General features: G+C 53.7%; 1 protein-coding gene across 7 annotated transcripts in view; it reads left to right on the forward strand.

Moving 5' to 3' along the window:
* The window catches only part of ZNF710 (zinc finger protein 710), a 77663-nt gene that overhangs the window by 47205 nt on the left and 3322 nt on the right, over positions 1-27136 (forward strand). For 4 of the 7 annotated variants that reach the window (XM_047797636.1, XM_047797634.1, XM_047797637.1 and 1 more), the window contains 3 exons: positions 16410-17895; positions 22197-22388; positions 22843-23274. In XM_047797636.1, the coding sequence (XP_047653592.1) occupies positions 16438-17895; positions 22197-22388; positions 22843-23259 (2067 nt within the window). In that variant the 5' untranslated portion in view covers positions 16410-16437 and the 3' untranslated portion in view covers positions 23260-23274. Of the gene's footprint in view, positions 1-11170; positions 11593-12663; positions 13052-16409; positions 17896-22196; positions 22389-22842; positions 23275-27136 lie in introns of those variants that run through there. The other 3 variants (XM_047797632.1, XM_047797633.1, XM_047797638.1) reach the window with 3 other exon arrangements.

Here is a 27136-nt window from a genome sequence, read left to right on the forward strand (position 1 = left end):
TGAACAGCAGCTGCTTTTTCCAGATGTTTGTGCACTTACCACTCCTTTGTGGAATTTATGACAGATATTTTTAGTGATAATAGGAAAATACCAAATATTTCGCGTTGCATGTTTACATATATTACACTGGTAAAAGCAAAAAAAAAATAGCATTTATCCAGCACCTGCAACCATGCCAAGTCCTTTTGCTCACATTATCGCTGCTGTCCTGGAGGAAAGGCAGGTGTCATTCCCATTTTACAGCTGAGGAAACAGGCCCCGGGAGATGAAGCAACTTGCCCAAGGCCTTCCAGCCAGGAAGTCAGTCGCCTGGCTCCCTTGAGACCCTTCTGCTGCCTTCAGCTGAGAGGACCCACTCTGCACTCCACAGCCCTCCCTGAGGAGCCTCAACCCCACACACTGTCCCCACAGCAGGGAGAGTGGTGAGGACACCCTCAGGTCCACCGCAGACACCTCGAGTGAAGGCCGGACAACTGCTTGTTTTATAATAGTCACTTCCGATAAAATCTTTTTGGCCTTTGGGTCACAGGCCACCTGCACTTGAACTCTAGCGTCTGGGGACACATGGCCCAGGGCTCCCCGCTCTGCAGGAGAGGCCCACTAAAGGTCCTCAGTGACACCCTTTATGATCCAGATCAAAGAGGAAAGCAGTTCCCACTTGGGACTGAGCTGGCCGTGCTGCCACCTTCTCCTCTGATATCCAGGCTCCATGGCCCTCCAGCCAGGTCTCCCCAGAGTTTCCCTATCTCTGCCCGCCAGCCTCCTCCTGCAGAGGAGAGGACCCCTCCCGGTGAGCGCCTGGCAGTGCACAGACCCAGCAGGGCCTGGCTGCGACTCCTAGCCTCTTCCTCCTGCCTTCTCTGCTGGAGTCTCCCCTGAGTCTCTTTTCACATATCTGCACCCTGAGCAGCCCCCTCCCCCGTGTGCATCTGCCTAGCCGGTCTTCGGGGTGGTACCCAAGACTGTGGGTCCTTCCCAATGATGCTCTGTGCGAGTGCATGCTTCGTTAGGTGACCAAGGAAAGAATGGGCTTGCTCGGGGCTCCTGCTGGCCGCTGATCATAGCCTGCGTGGTTGTCTGTGTGCGTCTGATGTCTGCATGTGTACGCGATCGGCCTAAATGTTTCCCCAGCTGTCCCTCCCCTCGGGAGATACACGGAGGGAGGCCTTGCGTGAATGAGAGAGGCATATTCTTTACTCTTCTCCTGGCATAAATCCGGACTTAACTTGGGTGTGTGGGTGACTGCAAAATAAATGTTGATTACAGTAACGGCGTCTTTGGGAGGCAGTCGCTGCCAGGGATGCTGCTGGGATGGCGGCCGGAGATGAATCACACTGGCTGCTGGGCGACAGGAGAGGGCTCCGCGGCCAGACCACACTCCCTGCCTGCCCTTGTCTGCCCTTTTACCTTCCCTTCTTCATCTCTCACTGCATCTGATGGGCGAGGGGGCTTCCTAACCAGGTTCTCACATCTCCAGGCCTTCCCAGCCCTCCACCTGACCTTTGTGTACCTGGCGCCACAGATCATACCCCTCAGGCTAACAGCCCGTTACACCTCCTAACAGCTCGGGGAAGTGGGGGCCTTTATCCTAGGTCCCCGTCAGGGGACTGAGGCTCACCCGAACTAGAGTGTAAGGAATAGGGCCAGAGCCCACGGGCCATGCCCTGAGTCCCTGTTAACTCCCAAGGTGCCTGTTCACCTGCAGGAATGTTCCCGACCCCTTACAGGAAAATAAAAAGTTGCTCTGCCCTTTTGAGGTTCCCTACACGTTTTGTGCTTATTTCCTCTCTGTTTTATGGTTCTTAAGCTTGTCTCTCTAACCAAATTGTGGGGTCCGTGAGAGTGGGGATCTTTGTGTCTCACCAACAGCCAGCACCAGCCTGGCCCAGGGAGTGGATGATACCCGCGATGAGAATAATAGCGATTTGTATTTGAGCCCTTACTCTGTACCAGCCTTGCTATCAAACACGTTACAGCTGGGCTGCCTTGTATATAAGGGACTTGAGCATCCATGGATTTGGGGCTCCACCAGACTCCTCATTTGGTGTCTACCAGGGACCTGGAATCCATGACCCGTGGATGCCTGTATTTCCCTGTTTCCTTTACCTTAAAAAGCAGAGGCAGGGAGTTCCCATTGTGGTTCAGTGGTTAACGAATCCGACTTGGAACCATGAGTTTGCAGGTTCCATCCCTGGCCTCGCTCAGTGGATTAAGGATCCAGTGGTTGCCTTGAGCTGTGGTGTAGGTCGAAGACGAGGATCAGATCTCGTGTTGCTGTGGCTCTGGCGTAGGCCAGCAGCTGTAGTTCCGATTAGACCCCTAGCCTGGGAACCTCGACATGGCATGGGCATGGCCCTTAAAAAAGAAAAAGGCAGAGGTATCTAGGAGTTCCTGTTGTGGTTCAGTGAGTTAAGAACCTGACTAGTGGATTTTCCATCATGGCTCAGTGGTTAACAATCCAACTAGGAACTATGAGGTTGCAGGTTCGATCCCTGGCCTTGCTCAGTGGGTTAAGGATCCGGTGTTGCCATGAGCTGTGGTGTAGGTCACATACTCAGCTCGGATCCCACATTGCTGTGGCTATGGTGTAGGCTGGTGGCTACAGCTCTGATTTGACCCCTAGCCTGGGAACCTTCATGTGCCAAGGGTGCAGCCCTAGAAAAGACCAAAAAAATAAATAAATAAAAATAAAGAACCTGACTAGTATCCATGAGGATGCAGGTTCTATCCCTGGCCTCACTCAGTGGGTTAAAGATCTGGTATTGTGGCTGCGGTACAGACCAGTAGCTGCAGTGCCAGCCGATGCGACCCCTAGCTCTGGGAACTTACATATGCCACGGGTGCATATGTAAAAAAGAAAAGAAAGAATAAAAAGCAGAAGCATTTAAATTAGACCCAAGAATGAAATCCACACTCCGCTTGTTCCTCTGAAGTATCTGGTGACCTCGGGTAGGTCATTCCACTCCTCTGTACTGTGGTTTCCTCCTCCATAAAGTGGGCTTGTTATCAAGATGTCATGTTTTATGTACGCATTAGGTACAAGCCTAGCCTGAAGGAACAGCTTGATATGTGGTAGATATCACTGTATCCGTCTTTTTTTTTTTTTTTTTTAGGGCCACACCTACAGCATTGGAAGTTCCCAGGCTAGAGATTGAGCTATAGCTGCCGGCCTGCACCACAGCCACAGCAACTTGAGATCTGAGCAGTGTCTGCGACCTACACAGTCATGGCAATGTGGGATTCTGCCACAGCAATGTGGGATTCTAACCCACTGAGCAAGGCCAGGGATCAAACCCACATCCTCATGGATACTAGTTGGATTCTTAACCTGCTGCACCACAACAGGAACTCTCAGTATCCATCTTAAGGAAGCCAGGTCCTGGGGAGGTTGAAGAACTAGCCCAAGGCCGCCCAGCAGAGATGCCAGACATAGACCTGGTCCTCTTTGTTCATCACAGAGCCAGGGTCTGTCCTTCCCGTTCCCTCTCCTCCTCTGCCACTTCCCGTCTCTTTCCTCAGGCCCTGCTCATGGGGTTCCTAAGGTGCTAAGCCAGCCTTCTAGTGGAGAAGCAGAGCTGTTGTGTTGCTGGCACCTCTGTGGTACCTCGGCAGGCCTGGCTCCTGGGCCTTGCTGCATCCTGGGGCTGGGTGTTGCCAGCCACCCCTGACAGGGCAGGGCAGGAACTACTCCTCCGGGGCCTTTGGGTCCCAGAGCTTGGCAGCTACCAAACCTTTCTCCCTGGCTCTCAGCACATCACCCCTCCAGCAGGTGCTCACACTGCCTGTGGGGCTCCCGGAGGACCAAGGCCCCCTTCTTTTTCTGCACGTGGCTTTGGTTTCCCAGGGGACTTGAGACCATTTCCCACCAGCCCGTGTGTTCTGTCAGTTTGAGACACAGAGGGCAAGGGGGTTGGCCCAGCCATGATGGGCCGGCTTTGTTTCCTGTGGTAAATCTGTTTCTCTTGTCACTTCTGATCACTCGAGATTAAACAGAGACACAGAGCAGGGAGGGGCTGGATCGGCTGGGCCAGGGGTCGGCGTGAATCCCCTCCCAGGAGCACAGGAAAGAGGAGAGAAAAGGGGGAAGAGCATGATTATAACTTGCTCATATCAGAGTTCTCATTGTGGCTCAGCGATAACAAACCCAGCTGGTATCCATGAGGACTCGGGTTCCATCCCTGGCCCTGTTCAGTGGATTAAGGACCCAGCATTGCCTTGCACTGTGGTGTAGGCTGGCGGCTACAGCTCCGATTAGACCTCTAGCCAGGTAACCTCCATATGCCATGGGTGCGGCCCTAAAAAGACAAAAATAATAATAATAAGTAACCCATTCGTATCCCACCTTGACCTCCTACCAGCTGTGACTTGAACAAGTAGTAGCTTTTCAAAGCCTCACTTTGCTTATCTGTAAAGTGAAGATTAAAGTGTCATCTCCCTGGTTTGGCCTGGATCATGTGCTTGGTCAGAACTATAAGTTCAGTTAACAATGGCTAGAAAGGAATTGGAAAAAACTGACAACCCCTCCTCCTGCCTTAAACTGTGGAGATGGACATGGATGGCGAGGAGAGCCTCCATGTCAGCGCTGCCTTTTCTCAGAGGCAGTTTAGGATCACAGCAGAGAGTGAATTTTGAAGAATGGATGGATCGCAACATCCTGTTTGGAACAAGGGGAGCTGGGTACCTTGAGCTCGCACCCTAGCTTGGTGCCAGGCCCTGTGTCTCCTTCACACCTTCACACAGGCGAGGTGGGGCCTGGGGACAGTGGATGTGCCCACTTGCCCTGAACTGCCATGAATTCCTGCTGGGCCAGCATTGCAGAGGTGTGCTTGGGCCCAGCTTAGCCCAGGCTCTAGGTCCAGCTTATTCTCTCTTGAGGGGGGGCCTCTGGCACCTTGCCTAGCCTGGCCTCGGAGAAGCAGGGCCTAGTTGCCTAGGGTACCACCCCAAAGAGAGCCCCCACCCCTGAACATCTCCCACCTGTGTTCCCTTCTTCCTTGTGACAGGCAAGGTCCATAGCAGGGCCTGTGTGGTGGCACGGCAGGGGGTCTGTCCTGGGACCTGTTTGCATCTGGCCCTCAGGACACAAGAGAAGGAAACTGGGGCTGATGAATGGGGTTTCTTTTTTTCTCCTTCCCTTTTTTTTTTTTTTTTTTTAAGCAAGAGATAAATAAATGTCGCCCTGAGATGACAAGAGAACACTGAAGGAGATAAAAGGCGAGTAAAAGAGACGAGAGACCAGAAGCAAAGGACAGGAGGGGATGCGGACTGTACCCCACGATGAGGGGAGAGATGAAAGAGGAAAGAAAGAGATGGGAACGCAGGACTGAGTGGCAGAGTGGAGGATGCGGTTGCCACGGAAACGGAAGGAGGGAGAGGAAGACAGGATGGAGAAGGCTGAGGGCTGGGTGCGGGAAGGGCCTGAGACAAGGCTTAGTGGGGAGGAAGGGAAGCCGGAGAGGCTCCCAGGCCTGGATCAGCCCTGAGCGTGAAGAAACTGAGTTCGGGTGGGGAATGAGACCTGAGCCAGCAAGCTGGTATCCACCTAGAGGCAGCAGGGTAGAGCGCGCTGGGCCCCAGCCTCCCTGGGCTGACCTGCCTGGGGTCTGCTCAGCCCTACCTGCCTCCTCTCGTTAAGCCTCTGTTTCCACAGCTGTAAAATGGAAAGAGTACCCCCTACCCCACAGGGCTGCCTGGAAGCCCAGAAATTGCATGTGCTCATCACAGGGCCTGACAAAGTTCAGTGCTGTAAATGCTCCTGTTCCTTCATTTGTGGTTCTTATCTTTGTCCATGAACTTGTGAGCCTGAGTTTTGTTTGGTTTTCCTCGTTACATTAAGCTAGCGATCTCTGGGGCCAGCAGCGTGCTTATTTGGAGGATTGATGTGCTTTTTGCTTCTGGAATTAGAGGAAAGGCACAGGGCCTTCCAGCAACATGAGGCCTACTCTCCCTTCCCCTGGGAACAGGAACCAGTCCTGAAACTCTGGGAAAGGAAATACAGACTGGGGTTTCCACCTAGCGCTTGGCAAGAGGCCTCTTTTTCCTTTGCACTTGAACATGGATATTCTCACAAGGGCCACAGTTCCTTCTGTATGTGCACTCTGCTGGGAATGTGTTGGGGAGCACACTGAATACCAGATATTTGAACAAGTAATTACGCCTTGTTTAAACCTGGCATCAAAAATTGTGATAAGGTCCAAGAAGGAAAAGAATTACACTTTATAACTGCTTAGAACTTGGGGGACCGGACCTGGTTGGGGACAGGGGAGTCAGAGTAGGTTCCTGAGGAAGTGATGCCTGAGTTTGAACCCCAAGGGATGAGGGACAAGGAAGAGCATTCTAGGCCCAAGGAACAGCATGTGAAAAGACCTCATGTAGGAAGGTCTGTTAAAGAGAATGAGGAAACGCCACATGGCTGGAGGGTGATGTGTAAGGAGAGAAGCAGAGTGTTAGGAAGTTGCCATGTTCTTCCAAGGGCCGATCAAGCAAGTTCTTCTAGGTATTTGGTGAGATGTCTGGACCTGATGTCAGGCCAGTGGCATGATGGGGGAACCTGAGTGTGTAGGGTGGCTGCCATGTTCAACATGGATGGATGGAAATGCATCAGGAATCAAGAACTCTCAGTTTGATCCCTGTCAGGGGGAGGGAGCTTTGGGGCCTCAGTTTCCACATCTGTAAAATGATTGCATTGGACAGGAGGGTCCTCAAAGTTCCTTCCAGCCCTGCTGATGAAGATTCTAAGACTAGCCTTGGAGTTCCTGTCATGGCTCAGTGGTTCACGAATCTGACTAGGAACCATGAGGTTGCGGGTTCGATCCCTGGCCTTGCTCAGTGAGTTAAGGATCCGGCGTTGCCGTCAGCTTGATGTAGGTTGCAGACGGGGCTCAGATCCTGAGTTGCTGTGGCGCTGGCGTAGGCCGGCGGCTGCATCTCCGATTATTTCCCCTAGCCTGGGAACCTCCATATGCTGCTGGAGCGGCCCTAGAAAAGGCAAAAAGACAAAACAAACAAACAAACAAACAAAAAAACTAAGACTAGCCTTGAGGGTACACATCCAAAGCAGCCTGGGTAAAGGGCTTTCAGTGAGGCCACTGTCCTGCTGTGAGAGAAAGCCTTCCTCCTTTGTGGCTAGTGAGACATCAGGTAGGAGGATGCAGAGCCCACGGCTGCTGGGGACCTGATGACTTCAGATCAGAGGCACCACATCCCTCCTGTATGCACATCAAGGGGAAGCTGCCATGTGCTTTGTGTGCAGCTCTGCGGGCAGCTCAGCACTTGCCCCCAGTGGTTTGTGGGATGGACATCCCGTTCATTTGGGCCGGCTTGTTTCCACAGGGATCAGGGACCCACTCGGCTTTCCTCATGACAAAGGGGTCAGCAAGGGTTCCCCAGGCCAGCAACAGGGGTGGCACCATCTAGGGACCAGGGCACCCTGGGAGCCCACAGCTTTGCTTCTCTGGAAGCACTTAACTCCCTCCTCCTCGGAGGGCTGGCTCTGGTTTGTTTGGGGTCTCTGCCTGCTCATCTGACTTGTGGTGATGCCACCTCGTGGTATGCCTTCCTTTGCGTGGTCTCTGGTTGAGCATGTGAGGCTTGATGCACACACAGCCTGGTCTCCAGGAGAGGACCCTGCTTGGCCTGAGTCTCTTTAGGGCATGAGGAGGAGCAGACTGTTGGTCTGGCTCTTGGTCTCAGCTCCTGTATGAGCCACCTGCGGTAGCAGGGGGTGCTGCCTGAGGACCCAGGGCTGGGGGTGGGAGCCTGCAGGGGAGTGGGGTTGGGGGAAGGGGCACCCCCAGGTGTGGGTGTCACAACTTCAGGGGAGGGTCTTCTTCATTCACCCTGAAGGCTAGATTGGAGTTCCCTTGTGGGTTAAGCAGCAGGTTAAGGATCCAGTGTTGTCACTGCCATGGCATGGGCTTGATCCCTGGGAACTTACACATGGCTCAGGAGCAGCCAAATAATAATAATAATAATAATAATAATAATTCTTAAAAAAACATATTTGCAGTTCCCTGGTGGGGCAGTGGGTTAAGGATCTGGTGCTGTCTCTGCAGTGGCCCAGGTTGATGCTGGGGCGCAGGTTCGATCCCTTGCCCAGGAACTTCCACATGCCATGGGCATGCTCCCCCCCCCCGCCCCCGCCCAAATAAAGGCCAGGTCATATAAAAGTGCTCATCAGCTCTTACTGAGTAGTTTCAAGAATTAGAATGAATCGGGGAGCCTTGGGGAAATATGCTCTCCAGGCCCCAGACGCAGAAATTACGATCTAACTGGCCTGGGGGGAGGCACCTGCACTGGTGCTCTAATCAAACAACGCCACTTGGACCCTGTGGAGCCAGGGCCCTCTGTCCTGGGAGAGTTTGAATCGAGAGCTCACATGAATGCAGTGAGCCCAAGATTGTACCTCTTCCCGTGGGGACTCCATCTCCCCTTTCCTAGGGTGTCGGGGTCCCTGTAACCACCCTGGAGGAGGAGGTCTCACCACACGGCCACTCAGCGGCAGTCAGAACCACCTCAGCTTCTGAAAGCAGAGACGTTGGCTCCCAGGATGGGTCTGGGTGTCCTGGGTCTGGGAGACCAGGAGGAGACGGGCTTTCAGAATAGGGCTGTGAGAGCAACCACGCTGCCTGTGAGGATGTTGGGTGGAGGCGCTCAGGGCTCCTGGGCCTTCTCTGTGCGGTATGGAGGCCATCCCAAGGAGGAGGCAGGACTGCCTCAGGTGAGATGGGTCAGGGGCGGGGAGAGCACGGTGTTTGTAGAACTCTCCTGGCCAGGAGGTGAGGATTTCCCGACCTATTCATTCATTCATTCATTCATTCATTCATTCCAGGACCCTCAGTGGCTAGGCTTCCTCCTGTCCCCTCTCCGTGCCCCGGCACCTTCTCTCCAGACACTCCCCTGCTGCACCCTCTCTGCTCCCCTGCGGGCCACGTCCCCTGGGGTGGACGTCTGGTGGGGGACGCTGGCCCATACACAGATAACGATTATGAAGCCATGTGATGCTATCAGCATTCTCTAGAGAAACAGAAACAGCAGGGATATATATACAGAGAAGAGATTTATTTTAAGGAATTGGCTCATGCGACTGTGGAGGCTGACAAGTCCAAAATCTGCAGGGCAGGCTGGCAGCCTGGAGACCCAGGCAGCATTTCTGTGATATAGTCTGGAGGCAGAATTTCTTCTCTGGGAAACTTCCGTTTTCTTTGGGAGCTTCAACTGATTAGATAAGACCTGCCCACATTAAGGAAGGTAATCTGCTGTACTTAAAGCAACTGATTGTAGATGCTAATCCCGTCCACGGTGGCTCACAGCCACATCTAGAGTAGTGTTTGACCAACCCACTGGGCACCGCAGCCTAGCCAGGGGGACACGTGACATTAACTTGAGGTGCTCAGGCTGTAGAAGAGGGCCTTGCCCTGCCGCAGGCTAAGGAATAACTCCCAGGAGGTAGTGCCTGCACTGACTCCTAAAGGATGAAGGGAGGAGTTCCTGTTGAGGCTCAGTGGTAACAAACCCAACAGGTATCCATGAGGATGCCGGTTCACTCCCTGGCCTTGCTCAGTGGGTTAAGGATCCGACATTGCTGTGGCTGTGGTGTAGGCTGGCAGCTGTAGCTCCGATTCGACCCCTCGTCTGGGAACCTCCACATGGCCCTAAAAAGCAAAATAAACAAACAAACAAGTGCAAGGGAAGGGCAGAGCCTGGAAGGGGAGTCAGCCTGTGTAAAGGCCCTGAGGTAGGAAATAGCTATGTATGTGAGTGTGTGTGTGTGTGTGTGTGTGTGTGTGTGTGTGTGAGTGTGTGTGTGTGTGTGGTGCAGAGGATTGGGAAGGCTTAAAGGAGAGCCATGTAGAGCTTGGCTAGGGACAGCCTTAAGGCAGCCAGCTAGGGCATGTGGCTGACAGTGGGCTTCTGGGCCCAAGACCTGCTTCATCAGCATCTCACTGTGTGGCCTTGGACCGGTCCTTTTCCTCCCTGAGCCCCCAGTTGCCTTGTCTGTAAAAGGAAGTAGCCGTGCATGGTGAGCAGCAGGCCCTCCTGTGGTTTGCGGGTTGGTGGCCCAGCCGCTCTGACCTCCAGAGACAGGGCTTCACAAATCTGCCCGCAGAGAAAAGGGGAAGCTGAGGCAGAGAGAGACTCCTGTGAGGAGGAGGCTCACACACTTCCCCCTGGGCCCCCCACCCGCACCCCCACTGCCCAGTCAGCGCTGGGCCCGGAGCTGCTGAGTCGAGGGAGGCCCTGGGGCTGGACAGAAGTGAGACTGTAGCAAGGAGCCCTGAGGTTTGCACAAGGCTCCAGCTTTTGCTTTCGCTTCCTCTTCCTTTCGTGGGATATGAGCAGCGTTCACCTTTCATGCCACCATGGGGAGGACAACAAGGGAAACAGAGAGGGCGGCTTTGCTCTAAGTTGAATTCCCAAGAGTGTCCAGCTGTTTTTTAACAGCCCTCTGCACTACCTGGGGCTTGCTTTTCCCCTCCCCATGCCCAGCTACCTGTCCCACCCCACTTTGCAATCCAGCTTCTAGGGACCCAGGGCCTGGGGTTCGCAGGGGCCAAGGGCCCCGAGAGACACACACATGCACCCCCATAGCACAGCTGGTGACAAGGGCTGGAAGAAAAGCTGGAGTCACGTGTCACAGGGTTTGCAAGCCAGATCAAGGAATGAGCCCATTTTCTGCAGCTTTGCTGGGTCCTGTCCCCACCCCAGCCTCGTGCTGGGGTTCCTGCCTCTTAAAGGTCGTGGTGCTTCAGTTTTTACACTGAGCTTGCTCAGAGCAGATCCCTGAGGGTGAGAACTTATTATGCTCCCAGGTGTATCCCCAGTGACCAAGAATGGTACCCCGCACGCAGCAGGTGTGTTGAGTCAGTGACTCAGAGTCGGTCACCTGGTGATTCAAATCCATGAGGATGTGGGTTCAATCCCTGGCCTCGCTCACTGGGTCAGGATCCGGCGTTGCCGTGAGCTATGGTGTAGGTCGCAGATGTGGCTCAGGTCTGGCCTTGCTGTGGCTGTGGTGAAGGCTGGCAGATGTAGCTCTGATTCGACCCCTACCCTGGGAACTTCCATGTGCTGTGGGTGCAGCTTTAAAAAGCAATAATAATAATAATAATAATAATAATAATAATAATAATAATAAAACAAAGCCCAGGGGCAAACCTGTCCCCCGCCAGAAGCCCAGGGCACTACAGGGCCTATGTCAGGGAGGGGGCCCTCAAAAATCGTTGCCAGGGTAACCACAGGGTGGCTGGCATCCCTCAGCAGGGCTGGCAGAGGCTTCAGAGCTTCTTGTGTCTTCAGTTGGTTTTTGAGATGTCCTGGTGGTGGCAGTGAGGCCAAGAATCAGCACATGGCCACCAGGTCCTATTGGTTCTTCCTTCCAAATGGCTCCTATCCTGCCAGACCCAAGCCAGAGCAGGCCTCAAGTGCCACTGTCTATGCTCCAGGGACAAGGGCCACCCTGAACTCCCTGGCCCTCCCCTGCCTGCTCTCAGAGCAGGGGTGCATGAAAGGAAGGGAAAGGAGCTTTGAAAGCAGTGTGGATGAGAGCAGGTGCTGCCACGTCTTGGGGACAGCACCCCAGATGACCAGCAGGTAAGCCAGGGATTAATCTGCCCTCAGGTTCCAAAAAGCCTTTGGTGGCCATTTTGCAGATGAGGAAACCGAGACCCTGAGGGGTCAGGTGACTTGTCCAGGGTCACACAGCACATCACTCTTTAATTCATTTGACAAGCCTATGTCCAGGTTTGCAGGAACTGTAGTTCAGCCCGAGATGAAGTGACAATGAGCGTTCTGGAGCATCTGCGTCCCTGTCCAGGTTGGGATGGCCTCCTGCCGGGCCTCAGGGGATAAGACTTGGGTCCTTCCCCAGGGGCTGTCCTGGCCCTCAGGCCTGGGAGGGGATGATGCTGAGCCCTGGGAAATAGGGCAGCCCTGGGCTTCTGGTGTCACCCTTACAGTCCCCTCCCCTCTCTCCACCTACTTCTTCCCCTCCCCCTCCTCTGCTTTGTTTCTTGGCCTCCACAGCCCCTCTCCCTCTCTCTCTCTCTCTGTCTCCCCCTCTCTCCCCTTTCTCCCCCTCTCTCCTCTCTCCTCTCTCCCTCTCTCCCCCTCTCTCCTCTCTCCCTCTCTCCCTCTCTGTCTTTCCCTCTCTCCCTCCTTCTCTCTCCCTCTCTCCCTCCTTCTCTCTCTCTCTCTGCTGTGTCCTCCCTTCCCCCCACTCCCAGTGCAAGTCTTTAAACTGCAATCCGGCAGCAGTTCTCTTTGCTCCATTTCCCTACCTTGGCTGTTTCCTTTCTCTCCACCCTCGGGACCAAGGGTGTCTGGTAGGAGGCCAAGCGGCTCCAGTGACCCCTCATCTCCCAGCCCAGGTTGTGCAGAGCCGGGCGGCCCGAGCTCCTCTTGCTCCCGGACATTGTAGAGAGCTTTTGTTCCGAGCCACAGGCGCAAGCGGAGGGAGACAGGCCTTGCCCTGAGAAAGGAGGTGCTCTGAGGGGCCTGGGCACCCAGGTGGGATACAGCCCATGCCAGGATGTAAAACATGGGGGTTGTGGCCTGTGAGAGGGAGGGGGCACCAAAGAAGGCCTATGAGAAGAAGGGGGTGGGGAACCAAAAAGATGGCCCAAGAAGAGGGGAGACACCAGCAGCAGGGTTGCGGCGCCTCCAGCCCTGCCCATGCCTGTGTGATGGGCAGATGAGCATGCAGGTGAAGCACAGTTGAATTCGATTTCCTCTGCCTTTTGCCAAGCCTCTGTCTCAACAAACATAGCCCCTCCTACATGTCACACACACACAGAGCCTGCCTGGAACACTCAGCCCCATGAGCCTCTTAAACGTATATTTACAGGGTCATGTGTGTCTGATCAGGCAAGTGTCCATCCAGGAAAAGAGCGCAGGGGCCTGACTGGCCAGTTGGGCAGATAAGACGGCTTGATGGAGGCTTCTAGGAAGACGTGCTTTCTAAGTGGAGACTCAGAGAGGTGCTCTGGCTGCTCCCGAGGGGGACCCTGGTCCTCAGCGTTGCTGGAGCCTTGGACCACCCAGATAGAAACAGGTAGGGGACTTCACATTGCAGTTTGCCCAGGGCCCTCCCCTGTCCTCCTTCTGACTCCTGGGAACCTGGGCAGGGGTTGGGGGGCAGGTCAGCAAACTGGCCCCTGAGGAGGCTGGGCTAGGTCGCACAGACGAAAGCTCGGAGCTGCAGGTGAAGCTGGGGGAGCCGGTGCTGACCCAGCTCAGCGCTCACTGCCAGGGCACTCTGGAGCATGACCTGGATTTCTGGGCTGTGGGGTGCGCTGCCTGCTACCTCCACCCCATGCCACCCCCATGGAGTTGTTTAGGATTAAAAGGCTCTCCTGGGACCTGGTGAGCCACTGAGTCTGTGGTCGGTTATTGGCACCTCTGTGTCCCCCTACTTGGGCACGAACTCTTCAGGAACAAGAGCTGTGGGCAGGTCCCCTTTTACACCAGGTGCAGCCCCAAAGTGAAACCTCCCGCAGCTCCCACGGGAGGACGGAGGATGATGCTGGTGGCCAAGGGCAGCTTCAGCCTGCACCTGGGGTCCTGGTGTGAGCCCTAGCAGTGGCCCTTTTCACTCTCAGAAGGTTCCTTCTGTAAGTTATACACTTACCCTCCCTGAGGGGACCAAACCCAGCCTGTGCTCTGGCTCCAGCTTTGTGTGTTTGTTTGTTTGCCTGCTCATTTGCCAACAAAGCCATGTTAAGTGTCTCTTTGCTCCTGTTCCCTGCAGGTGCCAGAAGAGGGGTGGGGCCAGGAGCAAAGCCCAGGGGGTAGGGAACTAACCCTGCCACCGATGTCTTCATCTTTTCTTCATCTCATCTCACTACCCCGGCAGTCAGGCACCACTTCCTCCGCAGAGATGAGGAAACTGAGGCTCAGGATGTGACAGATGTGCCTGAGCTAGAAGAGGACACAGTCCAGATTTGAACTTGGAATCCAGGGCCCAGTCCTGACCAGAGGCTCTGCTGTGGAGGGTCCATGCCTCTGCTCCCCTAGCCCTGCCTTTGGGGAAGTCTAGAAAAAGCGCTGAGCTGCTCATTTTCTCAAACCCACAGCAGACACAAGAGGCTGCTAGGGGCACAGCAGTCTGTTCTGGACACCCTGGGGGCAGGGATCCTCCTCGTCCACCTTTCCCTTTAAGCGCAGGGCCCAACCCATAGCAGGGACTTAGCAAATATTTGAATGAGTTCACAGTGCCTAGAGGCTGTTGCAGAATCACCCAAACCTTTGCTGAACTTAGGGCCCCAGAATAGAGAAATCTCAGCTCTGTAGTTTTCATCAGAAGAGTAACAGTAACGAACCCAAGTTGTATCCATGAGCCCTCTTCAGTGGGTTAAGGATCTGGTGTTGCAGGTCTGCAGCTGTAGCTCTGATTCAGCCCCTAGCCTGGGAACTTGCATGTGCTTCAGGTGCAGCCCTAAAAAGACAAAGAAAAGATCCAGAGATCTAGGTGGATAAAAGTGATTCTTTACATTTGGCGAGGGCTTTGTAATTAACTAACCCCCTTCATCTGTGTTGCGGCCTCGGCACTCACTACCCTTCCATGGGTAGGTGTTTGCATCTCCATGTGTTGATGGGGAAACTGAGATGCAAAAGTGACTTTGAGGGAACTTTGCTTAGTCACTTGCACATGACAGAGCTGGGACCTGAGGCCACGCTGCCTGACTCCCAGTTGAGTGCTCTTTCCCACGGAGGGTGGGAGGTGGGCTCTGAATCAGGCCCCCCAGTCTGTTCAAGGTGGACGCAGAGGTTTTGTTCTATCAGCCCTCTTCCATGAGAGCCCCGCTTTACGCTTCATCTTTAGTGTCTGTTTCAAGGAGGCTAAATGTCTCTCTGGGGTATTTTATTTTTAGCTGCTTCAGGAAGGGGAAGCTCCTCTGGCCTGTGGGGGGAGGGAGACACCAGGCCCCGGCCGGAGCGCATTTCCTGAGGAAGTGCCGCCGCCGCTGCTGCCGCCGCCAGCGGCGGCCGTGCACCTGACCCTGGCCTGGGAGGAGAGCGGGCGAGGCGGGCCGGCAGGCAGGAGCCACCCAGTCCCCCTTCCTTATGGAGCTGGGGGCGGGGTACAATCTGATGAGTATCTGAGGCCCTCCCACATCCGGGCCTGTGGGGAGGGCTGGGAAGCCTGGGGGGCTGGTGGGAGGAGCCAGGGGCGGGGCGGGGGGCGGGGAGCGGTTCCCGTGTGCAAAGGTTGGAGGGCATAGAGGGCTGTGGCGCCGCTGGAGCCCCTAGGAAGGCTGGAAGCCACTGTCCCCGAGGTTTGGACCCTTCAGAAACACCTGTTGAATCTGAGTGCTTGACCATGAACCTGGGAGCCGGTTTTCTCAAACTTGCTCACTGTCACAGAACCAGTCTTCCAAATCAGATCTTACATGGGATTCCAGTGTACAAATCAGACACAAGCTATGCTATCAATAAGTTTAGATACTTAAATGTCTCACATTTAACTAATCAAGAACAATGACCTGTTGTGATAGACACAGTCATTTAGCATAAGGGCTGATGGCAGTACCTGCTCCCTGAGATCAGCCTCGGTACCTAATTTATTTTTGTGTGTTGCCTTGTTTTGGCCCAGTGAAAAAACCCAAATGCTTCCTTCACATGGCCAAGCCATTACAAATGGTGGCTATTGTTTAACACCTACCTCACTGTACAGTCTCAAAGTCTGTGCAAAATTAATTACACCTTGGCTGTAAAGCGAGTGGGCCTACTGGATGTGTTGGGACAAAGTATATGTATTCCATTTCAGTAGATGGGTTTTGTAAAAATCAGCTTTTAGGAGTTCCTATTGTGGTTCAGCTGTAACAAACCCAACTAGTATCCATGAGGACACAGGTTTGATCCCTGTCCTCGCTCGGGGTTAAGGCTCCGACAAGCTGCAGTGTAGGTCGCAGATGTGGCTCAGATCTGGTGCTGCTGTGGCTGTGGTGTAGGCCGGCAGCTGCAGTTCCGATTCAACCCCTAAGCACCTGGGAACTTACATATGCCGCAGGTGCAGCCTTAAAAAAAAAAAAAATCAGTTTTTAGAATAGCAGAATCTTAATTTTTTTGCAATGTTGGATCCAGTTTTTGAGGAACTACTGGACGACATTTAGAACATAGTTTGAGAACCACTGAAGAAAGCCAACCTCTCTGTTTCAAGGGTGGGAAGACTGAGGCATGCATGGAGGCAGGGCTTAGCCATGATCCCACAGGGAGATGAAGGAGATGGTCAGATACACAAAGGGTGTCATTGCTCCCCATAATTACAAGTGTCCAGTTCTCAAGGCAGAGATAGAAAGATGTCAGGGACAGACACACCCCAAAATTGGCTGAGCCCTTGCTGAGTGTGTCTGTCTGTTGTCTCTGCAACACTGAGCCGGCAGTGCTAACGATCCCTTCTCCTCTTGCAGCGATGCCCTCCTAGCCAGCCGCCACGGGATGGAGGGCTTCATGGACTCAGGGACACAGACGGATGCTGTGGTGGTGCTGTCCTTGGCTCAGGCCGCCGTGCTGGGCCTCGTCTCAGAAAATGAGCTCTTTGGAGCCACCATAAGCGCCGAAGCCTTCTACCCGGACCTGGGGCCGGAGCTGTCCGGGGTGGCCATGGGGGAGCCCCGGCCCCCAGGCCCCGATGTCTACCAGCTGGCCTGCAACGGGCGGGCCCTGGAGGAGCCGGCGGAGGAGGAGGTGCTGGAGGTGGAGGCGGCCTTCGAGAAGCACACCCGGCGGAAGACACGGCCGCCTGTGCGGCTGGTGCCCAAGGTCAAGTTTGAGAAAGTGGAGGAGGAGGAGCAGGAGGTCTACGAAGTGTCAGTGCCCGGTGACGACAAGGATGCAGGCCCGGCAGAGGCTCCTGCCGAGGTGGCCAGTGACGGCTGCGAGGCCCTGGTGCAGAGCAGCGCCGTCAAGATGATTGACCTCAGCGTCTTCAGCCGCAAGCCCCGGACGCTTCGGCACCTGCCTCGAACCCCGCGGCCGGAGCTGGACGTAGCCCCCTACGACCCCCACTTCCCTGACCCGGCCCGGGACAGCTTCCCCGAGCCGAGCATGGCGCTACCTGGGCCAGAGGCCTTGCCGGCGGAGTGCGGTTTCGAACCGCCGCACCTGGCACCCCTGAGCGACCCTGAGGCTCCCACCATGGAGTCCCCGGAGCCCGTGAAGCCAGAACAGGGCTTCGTGTGGCAAGAGGCAGGCGAGTTCGAGGCTGATGCGGCGGGCTCGACAGTGGAGCGTCACAAGAAGGCCCAACTGGACCGGCTGGACATCAACGTGCAGATTGATGACTCGTACCTGGTGGAGGCGGGAGACCGCCAGAAGCGCTGGCAGTGCCGCATGTGCGAGAAGTCCTACACATCCAAGTACAACCTGGTGACGCACATCCTGGGCCACAACGGCATCAAGCCGCACTCGTGCCCGCATTGCAGCAAGCTCTTCAAGCAGCCCAGCCATTTGCAGACACACCTGCTGACGCACCAGGGCACCCGGCCACACAAGTGCCAGGTGTGCCAGAAGGCCTTCACACAGACCAGTCACCTCAAGCGTCACATGCTGCTGCACTCGGAGGTCAAGCCCTACAGCTGCCATTTCTGTGGCCGCGGCTTTGCTTACCCCAGCGAGCTCAAGGCCCACGAGGTGAAGCATGAGAGCGGCCGCTGCCATGTGTGCGTCGAGTGCGGCCTGGACTTCTCCACCCTGACCCAGCTCAAGCGCCACCTGGCCTCCCACCAGGGCCCCACCCTCTACCAGTGCCTCGAGTGCGACAAGTCCTTCCACTACCGCAGCCAGCTGCAGAACCACATGCTCAAGCACCAGAACGTGCGGCCCTTCGTGTGCACCGAGTGCGGCATGGAGTTCAGCCAGATCCACCACCTCAAGCAGCACTCACTCACCCACAAGGTAAGGCCTCCTGCCCGCCCCCCTTCCCCAGGGGCTTGGCCCCAGGCCTGAGGCTCTGCCCTCTGCTCCTGCCACGCTTTCATCCAGCATGTCCCAAAGTGCTGAACACTTGCTGGATTGTTATTTTATTTATTTATTTATTTTTTGTCTTTTTGTCTTTTGAGGGCTGCACCTGCAGCATATGAAGGTTCCCAGGCTAGGGGTCTAACTGGAGCTGTAGCCACCGGCCTACACCACAGCCACAGCAATGCCAGATCCGAGCCGCATCTGTGACCTACACCACAGCTCACGGCAGTGCTGGATCCTTAACCCACTGAGCAAGGCCAGGGATCAAACCCACAACCTCATGGTTCCTATGGATTCCTTTCCACTGAGCCATGACGGGAACTCCAACACTTTTTTTTTATAATTATCTTTATTTTGAGGAGTAGTAGAAAAAAGATGGAGTGAAATTAGTTATTTTGGGAGTTCCCATTGTGGCTCAGCAAATTAAGAACATGAGTAGTATCCATGAGGACGCCAGTTCGATCCCTGGCCTCACTCAGTGGGTGAAGGATCCAGCTTGTGTGGTGTAGGTCACTGACGTGGCTCGGATCCCATGTAGCTGTGGCTGTGGTGTAGGCCAGCAGCTGTAGCTCTGATTGGCCCCCCTAGCCTGGGAACTTACATATGCTGCAGGTACAGCCCTAAAAAAAAAGGAAGGGAAAAAAGAAATTTGTTGTTTTGGTTTCTCAGCCCCACACTTGGCATGCCGAATATCCCGGGCCAGGGATAGAATTTGTGCCACAACAGTGACAACACTGGATCCTTAACCTCCTGAGCCACCAGGGAACTCTGAAATTAGTTTTTTAAATAGTAAACCTTATTTTATATTTGAGGAATCCCTGCAGGACTCAAGAAGCCCTGTTAGAGAATCACTAATTGTCTCTTTCCTGGCTGGGAGGGGCAAGGCCAGACAGAGGCCTGGAAGATGAGATGGTCAGAAGTACAGGAGGCTTCCTTTGCTCCTCATAATTACACAAGTCTATCAAAACCTGTGTGACTGCCTCTTAGGGAAAAGCTAAACATATTTCATTTTAAGAAGGGCATGTAGGAGTTCCTGTCGTGGGTCAGTGGCTAACGAACCCAACTAGCATCCATGAGGACGCAGGTTCAATCCCCGGCCTCACTCAGTGGATTAAGGATCCAGTGTTGCTGTGGCTGTGGTGTAGGCTGGCAACTACAGCTCTGATTTGACCCCTAGCCTGGGAACCTCCATATGCTGCCGGTGCAGCCCTAAAAGACAAAAAGACCAAAAAAGGGGGGGGGGGGAATGTAGGGAGTTCCCGTTGTGGTGCAGTGGAAATGAATCCGACTAGGAACTATGAGGTTGCGGGTCCAGTCCCTGGCCTCACTCAGTGGGTTAGGGATCCAGTGTTGCCATGAGCTGTGGTGTGGGTCACAGATGCAGCTCAGATCCCGAGTGACTGTGGCTATGGTGTAGGGTACAGCTCCAACTTGACTCCTAGTCTGGGAACCTCCATATGTCATGGGTGTGGCCCTAAAGAGAAAAAAAAAGGGACTGTAAGGAAAAATATGTGTTATGGGAAAGCACATCGGTTCTAGAATATGACAAAATGAGGCAAAGTGGCTTGTGGAGACAGAAGGCACTGTTCTCATCCACTATGTCCCAAGGCGTAACCTTGACCAGTTCTCCCTGCCTTCCTCACCTCCTTTCAGGCCGCGTAGCCACCCTGCCTTTGGGCCGACGTCCCCTCCTTTCAGAAGCCGTTACATCCGGACAGGGGATGAGGCCTCTGGGGTCCCACCGCCCCACTCTGGCAGCTGGCTTGCTTGTGGTTCCCACCCCAAAGCCAGTCAACTTCCCACTTTGAAGCTGAATGTGCAGAGCTTCCTTGTTCCATAACAGCAGCCTTAGGAGAGCCCCAGGTCCAACTTGTGTCCTGTCTCTCTCAGGGGACATTACAGTGAGTGGGGGCGCAAAGCCGAAAATCCAGCCTTCCCCAGCCCTGGGAACCTGGTCTGCTGGAGCAGAGATGATTTTTAGGCTTCATTGCAGGTGCTTCTCCATTCAGTTGCCTAGAGTGTAATGTTAAGAAGGATTCTGAAGTTGAGTCTAGGCTCAGCTGTAACCCAGAGGATTGGAGTTCCCTGGTGGCTCAGTAGGTTAAGGACTCAGCATTGTCACTGCCATGGTGTGCGTTTGATCTCTGGCCTGGGAATTTCTGCATGCCAGGGGTGTGGCCAAAAAATTAGAAAAATAAATAAAACCAGATAATTGACTATTTATGCCGGCAGAGCGTGTGAATAGAGGATGCTAAGTTCTTGTGCTATATATTTGCTATCTTTCTCCTCTACTAGGAGCTTTAAAAATCCCCACAAGTCCACGAAGTGTTAAAAAAATAAATAAATAATACTGTGAAGAAAAGGGGAAAGCAAAAATCACAGGCTAGTAAGATTGAAAACATTCCTATCATCGGCCTAAATTTGCGTAATGCCACCTCAAGCACCTCTACCTAACCCTAAAGGGCAGGGCCCCCTGGTGGTCATACACATCATCGTCCCCATGTCGCGCAAGTATGCAGGATAGAGACACAGCCCCTGTTGGTGAGGAGAAATAGACATGGGAACCATTAACTTTGGATGAAACAAGCAGTTGGGACAGCAGCTGTGACCACAGAAATGTGTTTGCCCCACTAGGGTTCTCCTTAATGACTGGGATTCTAGCAAAGAGATCAGCGCCCAGTTGGGGTTTTTTTGGCCATGCCCACAGCATGTGAAAATTCCCCGGCCAGAGATTGAACCTATACCACAGCAGTGATAATGCCAGATCTTTAACCTGCTAAGCCACCAGGGAGCTCCGCCCAACTTTTGCACTCACTTTCCTCCCCAGACAATACACTGGGGCTCCTGTGCACACAGCCCCCTGTCCTGCTCTGGGGGATCACCTCCAGACCGTGGAAAAGCATGTTGACCATCCAAGCCAGAGGGTTTTCCCTTGGGATCTTGGTCTCCTGGGGCTGAGTGTCCCAGGGACAGTCAGTGATAAGGGTCACCTGAGGAGGAGTTCCTGTCGTGGCTCAGCAGTAGTGAACCCACCTAGTATCCATGAGGATGCCAGTTCCATCCCTGGCCTCGCTCAGTGGATTAAGGATCCAGTGTTGCCATGAGCTGCGCGTAGGCTGCAGACCCAGCTTGGAGGGGCCGGAGAAGCTGTAGTTGAACAAGAACTACCCATGGTTCTTATCACCAGGGAAGCTTGGAATACACTCTTGGGGGTTGTGGGTGGGCTAAATTCTACAAAGATCTGAGTGTCATTCTTCCTGGGGTGTCTGTACCTTTCATCATATTCTCAAAGAAGTCTGTGAACCAGAAAGACCACTGAGAGGCAGCACTGAGGTGAAAAACGTAGACAAGCTTTTTTTTTTTTCTTTCTTTCTTTTTTTTGGTGGGTGGGGGAGCTTTTTAGGGCGGCACCTGCCCCATATGGAGATTCCCAAACTAGGGGTCGAATCAGAGCTACAGCTGCCAGCCTACACCACAGCCACAGCAACACCAGATCCAAGCCGCATCTGCAACCTACACCACAGCTCACGGCAATGCCGGATCCTTAACCCACTAAGCGAGGCCGGAATCTAACCCACATCCTTGTTAACCACTGAGCCACGATGGGAACACCAAGCTTTTTTTTTTCTTTTTTGGCTCCCCTGTGGCATATGGAGTTCTTGGGCCAGGGATCAGATCTGAGCCACAGCTTCGACCCACCCCACTTACTGCAACTCCGGATCTTCTAGCCCGCTATGCCAGGCTGGGGATCAGACCTATGTCCTGGCTGCAGAGACACGGCCAATCCCATTGCGCCACAGAAGAAACTCCTACGTATGCATCCTGATCCGAGGAAGCTGTCCAGGCCACCAGGCTAAGCTAGGTCGTCTTGGCCACAGGCCCCTGGTGCCTGGTGGGGTGCTGGCTTGAAGCAGGTGCCTGGTAAATGGTTGCTGAATGAACAAATGAACACATTGCCTCTGTGTGCTGGTACAGACCTACAGGTCCACCTGCCCTGCTGGGCAGGGAACAGCACGTATAGGGAACAGAACAAGCCAGTCCATCTGCCCATCCCTGGGAGGCTTCTCAGAGTAAGTGCTTCTGCCCCAGTGTTCTCCCAGGAGTTTCAGACAATTGGCGCCTGTCTGGAACATCCCCAGGAAGTCATTTCCCAGAAGTCTGACGATCTGGTTCCCCCCCACACACATTCAGAGCCTGTGTGTGTGTGGCCCTGACCGTCACTCCCGCCCCCACAGGGCGTGAAGGAGTTCAAGTGCGAGGTGTGTGGCCGGGAGTTCACCCTGCAGGCCAACATGAAGCGGCACATGCTGATCCACACCAGCGTTCGGCCCTACCAGTGCCACATCTGCTTCAAGACCTTCGTGCAGAAGCAGACCCTCAAGACCCACATGATTGTACACTCGCCCGTGAAGCCATTCAAGTGCAAGGTACCAGGCCTCCGGGCCCCAAGGCGGAACTTCCTCACGGGTGGCCTGGGCCCAGCGTGACAGCAGCCTCTGGGACCCAGTGTGGGCAAAGGAGCCCTGGCTGTGTGAAACTGCCTGGGTTCTGGCATTTGGAGTGGGCAGGGGGTGGGGGGTCCAGATCCTACAAGCTGCCGAAGTTTCTTCTTGAGAGTCGGGGATGGGGTGAAGGTCATGATGCAGCCATGACTCACTTAAGCCCTGGGGCTTAATGTGCCTGGAGATCTGACCCCTCCAGCTCAGAGAGCTTGGGGCAGACCACAGGAACACTGACCAGAGAGGAGTGGCTCAGTGCTCGCCCTCTGGGGGTGACATAGAAAAGGACAAAGCAAGCGCTGTCCCCCACGGCTGGGATTCCGGGCCCAGCTATGGAGGTGGGAGGGCTCCTGGGCTGACGGGCCGGGTTGGTGTGTTCCAGGTGTGCGGGAAGTCCTTCAACCGAATGTACAACCTGCTGGGCCACATGCACCTGCACGCGGGCAGCAAGCCCTTCAAGTGCCCGTACTGCTCTAGCAAGTTTAACCTCAAGGGCAACCTGAGCCGGCACATGAAGGTCAAGCATGGCGTCATGGACATCGGCCTGGACAGCCAAGGTGGGTGGGCCACACGCAGTGGGCGGAACAGGAGTGGCACTGTCATGCCACACTCAGGAGCCTCCTGTCCTCTGAGGGGAGTGGGGAGGCTGGCCAGGCCCGAGACCTCATTGGGGTGGGCTCAGGTCTGGAGAGGGGGCACCCTAGTGGGCCATCATGATGATAATGATGGGATATTTATGTATTCTTCAAAGGACATACGTGGGCTCACAAACAATAATAATAAAAATAATATTTGTTGAGTGCTGTGTGCCAAGGCTTTATTAACTCATGACCCTCACAGTGGGTTGTCTCTGTTATCATTGCCCTTTTAGAGATGCAGACACTGAAGGATAGAGAAGCTAGGTAACTCACCTGAGATCATGAGAGATGCCATTTCAAATGAATGGGTGGGGAATTCCCACTGCAGCTCAGCAGGTTAAGAACCTGACTAGTATCCATGACGACGTGGGTTCGATCCCTGGCCTCACTCAGGGGGTTAAGGATGCAGCTCTGATTGGACCCCTAACCTGGGAATTTCCATATGCCGTGGGTGTAGCCCTAAAAAGAAAAAAAATGGATGGAAAAGAAAGTAACAAGAGGGAAAATGGCAACTGGAAAAATAAGCGAGAGCCAGGTGAGGTCACAATTCCAAGCACACCATGGGAAGTCCTGCGGTCCTGCAGGGCAGAGTGCTAAGCTTCCCAGTAGCCAAGGCAAAAAGAGCAGGACAATCAGTTGCTCTTTATAGTGCCTGCCAGAGAGAATGTAGCCCCCTTAGAAGAAGGGTCTTCACCTCTGCAGGTGGTAGAGGTTCCATTGGCTGTTAGTTATAACATCCTTACGCGTTAGTAATAGCCTCTCCCCTCACACTGGTCAGTAGTGGAAGAACTTTAGTCTCTCTGGCCTCCTGGGGAGGAGGCACTTGAGAGTTTCTCCAAGAAGGAGAAGCTGGCAGCACTTCAGGAAGGCTCCTTGTATAGTCTGGAGCTATTTGACTTTCTGGTGCTCCTGAGACAAACTAGTTGGGAGCATGCCTCAACAATCCTGGGATGAGTTGACTTGTCACGTGAGATTACTCAGATGCTGGGGGTGGCAGCAATAACCCTGATTTAGTTTTGGAACAGCTGACCAGTGAATGGCCCAGGTTCTCTTTTCTTTTTCCCTTTTTTTTTTTTTTTTTTTGGTCTTTTAGGGCCACACCCATGGCATATAGAAATTCCCAGGGTGCGGGGAGGTGAATTGGAGCTGCAGCTGCCTGCCTACACCACAGCCACAGCAACGCCAGATCCTTAACCCACTGAGCGAGGCTAGGGATCTAACTCACATCTTCATGGATACTAGTCAGGTTATTTACCCACCGAGCCACAATTGGAACTCCTGGCCTGGATTTTCTGGCAGAAACAGGTGTCACCAGTTCTCCATTTTTGTGAGTAAGGATGAAATCCTGCTAGCTATGTTTAGGTGCTCTGTAGCTCCTCCCTATTCAAGACGTGATTCTAGGACCAGAAGGATTGGCATCACCTGGGATGATTTGCTAGCCATACAGACTCGGCCCCACCCCAGGCTTGCAGAATCAGGATCTGCTTTGCAAAAAGATTCGCAGGTGATTTGTTTGCATCAGAAAGTTTAACAGGCATTGGATAAAGTGATGGTTTTCACATTTGAGCAAAGGAGCATGAGAACCACTAGAAGCTTGTTAGAACGAATTGCTGGCCCCCATCCCCAGAGCTTCTGATTCTGTTAAGTCTGGGGTGGAGTTGGATAATTTGCTTTTCCAAAAAGTTCCTAGGTCTTACTGAAGCTGCTGGTCAGGAGCCTCACTTTGGGAACCTTTGATCTAGACTAGAGAGCTGTCCTCAAACTTGGTTGTATATTGGAATCACCTGGATTTTTTTTTTTTTTTTTTTTTGCTTTTTAGGGCCCCACCCACAGCATATGGAGGTTCCCAGGCTAGGGGTCAAATCAGAGCTACAGCGGCCGGCCTACGCTACAGCCACAGCAACACCAGACCCGAGTTGTGTCTGCGAACTACAGCACAGCTCACAGCAATGCTGCATCCTTAACCCACTGAGCCAGGCCAGGGGTCAAACCCATGTCCTCATGCATCCTAGTCGGGCTCATTACTGCTGAGCCACCAGAGGAACTTCCGACCTGGAGAACTTTTAAAGGCTGCCTGAGTCTCAGCCACAGAGATTCAAGTATAAATGATCTGACATGTGGCCCAGGATCTGGATTTTTTTTTTTTTTTTTTAAGGACCTTAGGTAATTCTATGCACAGTAGAGTTTGAGAACCGATATTGCAGCGAACCTGCCAAGTAACTAACCCACCAGGAGGGTCCAGAGCAGGACTGGTCCTTTTGGAAATAGCTGTCCCTGCACACTCTGCTCCCGGGGGGTGGTTACAGCGCAGGCTCTTTCCATCTGAGGTGATATGCGGCCAGGGATGCATAGTGTTGCTTTGTTCTTTTTTTTTTCTTCTTAGGGCCACACCTGTAGCATATGGAGGTTCCCAGGCTAGGGGTCAAATCAGAGCTTCAGCTGCTAGCCTACACCACAGCCACAGCTATACCAGACCTGAGCCGTGTCTGCAACCTACGCCACAGCTCACAGCAACACCGGATCCTCAACCCACTGAGCGAGGCCAGGGATCGAACCTACCACCTCATGGTTCCTAGTCAGATTCGTTTCCGCTGCGCCATGATGGGAACTCCCAGTGTTGCTTTGTTCTTGATTGTCCCAAATGACAGAAAGTATAGTAGGGATTGGCTTAGCAATGGCTGGGGCCCAGGTCCGCCCACCACTCACATATAACCTTGGTCTGAGAAGCTCAGGCCTGACACTTGTACAGGAAGAAGGTGGCATACAGTCTAGATGGAAGCACCAATAAACTCTAGGACTATATTTTGGGACCGTAGATCAATGTCCTGAAAAACAGTACAGATTATTCCCTGGGGCCAGCCGGGCAGGCCCAATAGAATTAATAAAAAGAAGGGGAGGTTGGGAGGGTAACAGATCCAGAGTAGAAACATTCCCAGGGCCTTTATTTGGCTTGGTTTTAATCAGCTCTACAATATGAAGGTGTGGCACTAGGATTTGAGGAAGAAACAGCCTAGGGTCTGTAAGATTTGGTACAGCTGGCCCTGTTTTATAAAGTCAGGAGGACTTAGAGTGTGTCAGATACTATGGGCACAGGTAAGAGCCCATTCCAACTGGCTTAAACAATAAGGAAATAAATTAAGAAATGTCCTGCAGTCCAGGCTGTCTTCAAAGTTGGCTGATTCAGCCCCTCGACCAAGACACCAGGGTGAAGCTACCCCTCTGCATCCGCAGCATTAGCTGTGATTTTCCTCATGATCACAAGATAGCTGCCAGTGGCCTTCAGGGCCATGTGCTTCCTTGTTCATAGCCTTAGGGAAGTTTAAGAGCCTGCTCCCCTTTGCCCTGTGAAACCATTGAGAACATTCTAAGAACTCCTAGCAGGCCTTTCCTCATGACTCATTGGCCAGAATTGGGTCCCGTGCCTAATCCTGAGCCACTCATTGGCGAGGAGTAGGATTCCCCTCAGACTAGTAGCTCTCAAATGGGGGCAAGTGTGCCCCTTAAGGGACACTAGGCCATGTCTAGTGACATTTGGTTGTCACAGCTGGAGTGATGCTTCTGGTGTCTAACTGGTTGAAGCCAGGGATGGTGCAAAATATCCTATAATGCACAGAACAGTCCCCGGCAACAAAGAATTATGCCCAAGATGTGAATGATGGAAAACCCTGCCCTAGCAGGGCGGGGACCATTCCTCCCCCAAGTCTATCGCATCTCCTAGACAGACAGGGACAGAGTTCACGTGGGGCTCAGCCAGTCCCTGCCAGCCAGCCTCCCAGGGTCCCCAGATCATCCCCTGGGCTGCCCTCCCTCCATAACTCATTGGAAGGCAGCCCCGCCCAGGCCTCCTCTGTGGAGTTTTCTATCTGCCTTTTGTTCCAACAGGAGGAGCTTTATAATGTTAACCTACCTTGGGTGTTTGTTTGGCCTTGGAGAACAAAACCTGAGGATAGCACTGAGTAGAGCTGGGTCTGAGGAGCAACAGCTCCCTGCAGCCATTTGAGACCAAGCAGCACAGTGGATCAAAACAGTAGCACTTGC

Source organism: Phacochoerus africanus, chromosome 9, assembly GCF_016906955.1.
Source record: "Phacochoerus africanus isolate WHEZ1 chromosome 9, ROS_Pafr_v1, whole genome shotgun sequence".
NCBI lineage: Eukaryota > Metazoa > Chordata > Mammalia > Artiodactyla > Suidae > Phacochoerus > Phacochoerus africanus.